At 49.6% G+C, this 5,915-nt stretch overlaps 1 protein-coding gene across 6 annotated transcripts; it reads right to left on the reverse strand.

Annotated features, from left to right (window-relative positions):
- Window positions 1-391: 391 nt before the first annotated feature.
- On the reverse strand, window positions 392-4,508 carry LOC128019987 (uncharacterized). 6 transcript variants are annotated; one of them, XM_052606467.1, is made up of 6 exons: window positions 4,130-4,508; window positions 3,881-3,954; window positions 3,515-3,622; window positions 2,795-2,978; window positions 2,358-2,448; window positions 392-2,249 (listed from the first exon to the last, which is right to left on the reverse strand). In XM_052606467.1, exon 6 carries the CDS (start codon window positions 1,479-1,481, stop codon window positions 546-548), a length of 936 nt encoding a protein of 311 aa, XP_052462427.1. In that variant the 5' UTR covers window positions 1,482-2,249; window positions 2,358-2,448; window positions 2,795-2,978; window positions 3,515-3,622; window positions 3,881-3,954; window positions 4,130-4,508; the 3' UTR covers window positions 392-545. The 6 variants fall into 6 exon arrangements, with proteins under 6 accessions (XP_052462427.1, XP_052462424.1, XP_052462426.1 ...); XM_052606464.1 differs by having other exon boundaries at window positions 3,881-4,508; XM_052606466.1 differs by having other exon boundaries at window positions 392-2,252; window positions 3,881-4,508.
- Between the last annotated feature and the right edge of the window lie 1,407 nt (window positions 4,509-5,915).

Genomic DNA, 5,915 nt, shown 5'->3' on the forward strand with positions numbered 1-5,915 from the left:
ACGGCAGGCTACTCTTCCCGTGCTTTCCCGATCCCCCTGTTGTTCGGCCAGACATACTCGACGGCAGTCGGCCCTGATGCGGTCCCACTCCTGCCCGGCTGATGTTGCAGCTGTTCGAGCCGGTCTACTTCGGAACAGCTCCTCCCAACAGTCCGAAATGACGTTCATCCCAATCAGGGCACGATGAGACCCCAGGCATGTGTCTCGTACGACCACCACTCCTTTCTGTGGCACCACTACTCCCTGAATCTTTAGATCAGTCACAAGGTATCCCACATACGGGATGTCAAGACCATTCGCCCCACGTAGCGTCAACCAGGGGGCTTCCGCAGGTGGACGACCTTCGGTGCCAAACAACTCATGGGCCAAGCTTTCGGTGAATAGAGTCACTTGGGAGCCTGTATCCAAGAGGCACTGCACTTTCTGGTCATTGACCTGAACCACCACCACTGGGCAACAGCCCACCAGGCGGCTCCTAGAAGTTGTAGGCAGAGAGGGGTCTGATAAGGGGGTCCCGACCACTTGACCCACAGTGGCCGGAAACTCTAAAAACCCCCTTGCGATGCACGTCGAGCAGGACACTGACGGAAGTAATGTCCCGGCTCTCCACAGCCGTTGCAGATGGGACGCCCACGCTCATCCCACTGAAATCGCGAGCCAGAAGGTCGGGATGGACGGCGGTCGGGAGGACGGTTCCCATCAGAGTAAGCCCGCTCCCGCGGTAAAGAGGACAACTGGAGGCGCACTCGCCGAAGCTCCTCCATAAAAGATTTAGATAGGTCAGACATTTGTTCCCGCACATCTCTCTTCAACTCTTCCCGGAGGGCCTGCTTCCAGTCAGATGTCGTAGTAGTCAAAGGGGTGCTAACAACATTCGTGGCTAGGCAGCTGGGAGGATCTACATTCTCCATGTGGTCACACTCAAGGGCCAGTGCTTCTTGTCGAAGCTCTTCAAAGGTCAGGTTCGGGGTTCGTCGAAATTGCACCCGCAGACTCTGACGCACAGGGCCTTCCCGCAGCCCCACTAAAAACTGATCTCGTAGTAAAACCTCTTCGCCCCCCAGGCCATGATCCTGTCTCCCTGTAAGTCTAGAAAACTGTTCCCGTAATTGTAGGGTAAATGCCCGAACAGATTGCCGAGGGCCTTGCCGAGAATTGAAAAATTGCGTCCTCAGAACAGCTACCGGGGTGGTGTCTCCATATTGTCCCGTGAGGAAGTCAAAAATGGCCTGGACAGTCGCTCGAGTTGCTGCCGGTGCTGCCTGAACTTCTCTCCTCGCTTCCCCTTCCAAAGAGTTTAAAACAAACTGAACCTGCTGCGGGGCACTCAGACCTTGGAGCCCTGCCAGGTACTCCACCTGTACCTTCCACATCGACAAGCTCATTTCGGATCCCGGGCCTCCATACTTCGGAGCCCACGGAGCCCCCATAAAGATTGGCACGACGGGTTGCCGTGCCCCAAGCACTTCCTCTTCTGCCATCTCGACCTCTGGTCGCTCAACTCGAGGTAGAACCCTGCCGACTACGCCAATCTGTCACAGGTCAGGGGGGCCAAGCTGGACTGCGCCCTCCCCTAAACCAGGACCACCTCGAGGAGCGTATCAGAGGGAAGAGTCGGAAACAGAGAATAAATTTAACAAGTTTTATTTTGAAGTAAAAACAAATTGGGAATCCTAAACTAAAATCTTCTTTGTTACCCTCAGGGCTTGAAGGTAAACAATGCAGCGACCGGGGACTCTCCCGCCCTCTTCCTCTGTGCGGGCCCCGCAATAGATGGACAGATGGGTGGTCAAGTAGGTATTTCACAGGTGGGAATACAATCGGCAAGCCCGCAGTCTGGTAAGTCTCCTCTGGTAATTAAATACTTCCAAACTCCCTTCCCTTCTTCACAGATGCAGAATTTGGGACGGATGGATATCGGTCAGGTCCGTACACGGCAGATACACAGCCTTGAGGTGGGGATGTGTTTGGCAAGTGAGGGGTCCGGTAAGTCTCCTCCGGTAAGTATGTAATTCCAGCCTTCCTTCCTTCTTCCACAGGTACGGAATTTGAGGCGAATGATATCAGTCAAGTACGTATACGGCAGGTGCACGGTCTTCAGTAAGGTGGCTTCTCCTGACACCGTCAGAGTGGATATTCCAGACAAAGCGTGCCCCTCTCACGTTCGTGACAAAGGACAGTCACCTCTCTCAGCACAGGTGGGCCACAAGGATGCAACAAACTCTAAGTCAACAGGCTGTGCAGGGTTTCTACTGAAACAGACAGAATGGATGCTTCAGACAAAGTATACAGTTCACATGCGTTGGAAGGAACGAACACTTCTCACAATACGGATGAATAGCAGGGATACAGCGGACTCGAAGTCAACAGGCTGAATGGGGCTTCCTCATACAGATGAGTAGCAGGGATACAGCAGGCTCGAAGTCAACAGGCTGAATGGGGCTTCTTCTGAGACAGACAGAATGGATGTTTCAGGCAAGTATACAGTTCACATGCACTGGAAGGAACGAATACTTCTCACAATACAGGCGAATAGCAGGGATACAGCAGACTCGAAGTCAACAGGCTGAATGGGGCTTCTTCTGAGACAGACAGAATGGATGTTTCAGGCAAGTATACAGTTCACATGCACTGGAAGGAACGAATACTTCTCACAATACAGGCGAATAGCAGGGATACAGCAGACTCGAAGTCAACAGGCTGAATGGGGCTTCTTCTGAGACGGACAGAATGGATGTTTCAGGCAAGTATACAGTTCCCATGCAGTGGAAGGAACGAACACTTCTCACCATACAGTTGAATGGCAGGGATACAGCAGACTCGAAGTCAACAGGCTGAATATGGGCTTCTTCATACAGTTGAATGGCAGGGATACAGCAGACTCGAAGTCAACAGGCTGAATGGGGCTTCTTCTGAGACAGACAGAATGGATGTTTCAGGCAAGTATACAATTCACATGTATTGGAAGGAGCGAACACCTCTCACCATACAGTTGAATGGCAGGGATACAGCAGACTCGAAGTCAACAGGCTGAATGGGGCTTCTTCTGAGACAGACAGAATGGATGTTTCAGGCAAGTATACAGTTCACATGCATTGGAAGGAACGAACACTTCTCACAATACAGACGAATAGCAGGGATACAGCAGACTCGAAGTCAACAGGCTGAATGGGGCTTCTTCTGAGACGGACAGACTGGATGTTTCAGGCAAGTATACATTTCACATGTATTGGAAGGAGCGAACACCTCTCACCATACAGTTGAATGGCAGGGATACAGCAGACTCGAAGTCAACAGGCTGAATGGGGCTTCTTCTGAGACAGACAGAATGGATGTTTCAGGCAAGTATACAGTTCACATGCACTGGAAGGAACGAATACTTCTCACAATACAGGCGAATAGCAGGGATACAGCAGACTCGAAGTCAACAGGCTGAATGGGGCTTCTTCTGAGACGGACAGACTGGATGTTTCAGGCAAGTATACAATTCACATGTATTGGAAGGAGCGAACACCTCTCACCATACAGTTGAATGGCAGGAATACAGCAGACTCGAAGTCAACAGGTTGCACAGAGCTTTTCTGAGGCAGATAGTAAATATTTCAACAGGGCATCTCTTCTCCTATTAGCACAACAGAGGGGTTAATTCGCATCCCAGATGATAAATCCTCAACATCCAGACAGTTGGAACAAATCAGTGTCGCAGGACTCTTACTATTGACAGTCAGCCCTCATGACACATAGAGAGTGCATGGCAAACAGGAATGTAGCTTACACACACACACGACAATTCCACTTCAAACATATATTGTGGGGGGAAACATCAATTTTAGCCACTGCAAACTCACTTCACGACGTGCAATTTAAAGCCAGCACTCACATTCGGGTTTCTGTCCGAAGGGAAGGGGGAGGGCGCAATCCTCACTGCCACGGAGGATGTTCTGAGATGTTTTTCTTCACAGTCACAGGCAGAGTTCACATCACCATTTATAGAGGAGGGAGAGGTAAGAGATCGGTAATGAATCAATACAATCCACTCAGTGATATTTATGATCGTGATCCAAACACTCCAAACCGCATCCAATTCAGTGTCAAACGTGTGCAATTACAAGACTCAGTTCTCAGTTACTTAGCTCCTCTCCAATGCAAACAGGGTATTTCACTCTCCTTCTGTTGTCCTCGAATCCCTCAGCAAAGCAACACTTTCCACTTCATTCACCCGTCCTCCAGCCACTATTACCACCCAATAAAACGACTTTTCACAAGGGAGAAAAACCACACGCACCACCTCTCTCTCTTGCTTTTTATCCTCTCCACTGTTGATGAGGCCTCACGCAAACTCTGAGTAAATCCCCCACACCTGTTGCCAATCCATCATTTGGGGTTGTCACAGCAACAAACACACACACAGGCCTGGGAACAGAGTTACACTCAAAGCGTTTCCCCGGGAACACTGCTTCAGCGGGAATAAGTTCCACATGCCATTTGTCACACTGTGACATATATATATATATATATATATATATATATATATATATATATATATATATATATATATATATATATATATATATATATATTTATATTTGATTTATACTAATAAATAAAATATATTATATTGGTACAAAAAGTAGGACATGATTTAAAGGGGTGTCAGTATTGTGGACTTTAGTTTCCTTGTTTTGCCCTGGTCTTAGTTCCTGTTTTCCTTATTTGGTCAAGTTTCCTGTGCCTGTCATTGTGTTGATTTCATTCCAGATGTTTTGATTGATCCCAAGTGTGTCTCCTCTACCCCTCGTCTTGTCTAGTGTTTAAATAGTGTTCTCTGTTCTTAGTTCTCTGTCCGCTGTTGAATGTCATTTATCAGTTTGTATGACATTTATAAGTTCCTCTTTTTGTATCTCCCTTGTGGACTGAATTAAATATCAGCTTCTGAGTTCTCCTGGATCTTCTTGTTCCTTCTCCAAGTGAAGTGTGACTGAACAGCGGACGGAACACGAATACTATGGCTGAAAACAGACTGTGGCGTCTGTGGCAGGGTGGTTGGGAGTTGGAGGTATATGTGGAGGAGTTCCTAGAGCTCTCCGACCAGGTGCGCTGGTTCGATTCTGCTCTTGGTTCTGATTCTGTCTGTTTTTGGCTGGGGCTGGATGATGAGGTCATCAGCTGCGATCTTCCTACATGTAGCTTTTCCCTGATCGAGCGGGTAAATCATGTCCTTTATTTAAGTGGTTCTAATTCTGAGGTCAAAGAAGTTCCTCATTCAGTCCCTCACGAAAACTACCCAGCTGCCCCAGCTCACTCCTTGCCAGGAACCTCCACATACCCAGCCAAATGGTCCGACCATCCATCTCCTCCCAGCACTGCCCCCCCCCCCCATTGAGCCCAAGGTCTGCTCCCGACAACCCCCCCCCCCCCCAACGGTTGAGCCCAGGGTTGGCTCCTGATCCCCCCCGGTTGAGCCCATGGTTGGCTCCTGATCCCCCCCGGTTGAGCCCAGGGTTGGTTCCTGATCCCCCCCGGTTGAGCCCAGGGTTGGTTCCTGATCCTACCCATTGAGCCCAAGGTCCGTTCCTGACACCCCCCCCCCCCATCGGCTACCGGCCCTAGGTTCAACCTTGTAAGTTCCCCATAAGTATTTATTTTGGGGGGTTGGTGATAGGGATCCATCTGTTGAGTGCTGGGCTGGCCATATCCCCCTGGGTCTCTTGATCAGCCATGGTGCCCTGTGCAGGTGCCGCTGTGGAGGCCCACTGTCCTCTGTGTGTCCTATGTGCTTCCAGAGCGCCCCTTCCCTTTAGATGTTGTGGTGTGAGGTCATACCTTGCGGAGGGGATGTCAAATCATTGTGGACTTTAGCTTTCTTGTTTTGCCCTGGTCTTAGTTCCGTTTTTCCTTATTTGGTCATGTTTCCT

The sequence above is a fragment of the Carassius gibelio genome, chromosome A9, assembly GCF_023724105.1.
Source record: "Carassius gibelio isolate Cgi1373 ecotype wild population from Czech Republic chromosome A9, carGib1.2-hapl.c, whole genome shotgun sequence".
Classification (NCBI taxonomy): Eukaryota; Metazoa; Chordata; class Actinopteri; order Cypriniformes; family Cyprinidae; genus Carassius; species Carassius gibelio.

Coding starts and splice junctions, on each gene's coding strand:
- LOC128019987 (XM_052606467.1), bottom strand. CDS start 1,481: ATGGCAGAAGAGGAAGTGCTTGGGGCACGGCAACCCGTCGTGCCAATC.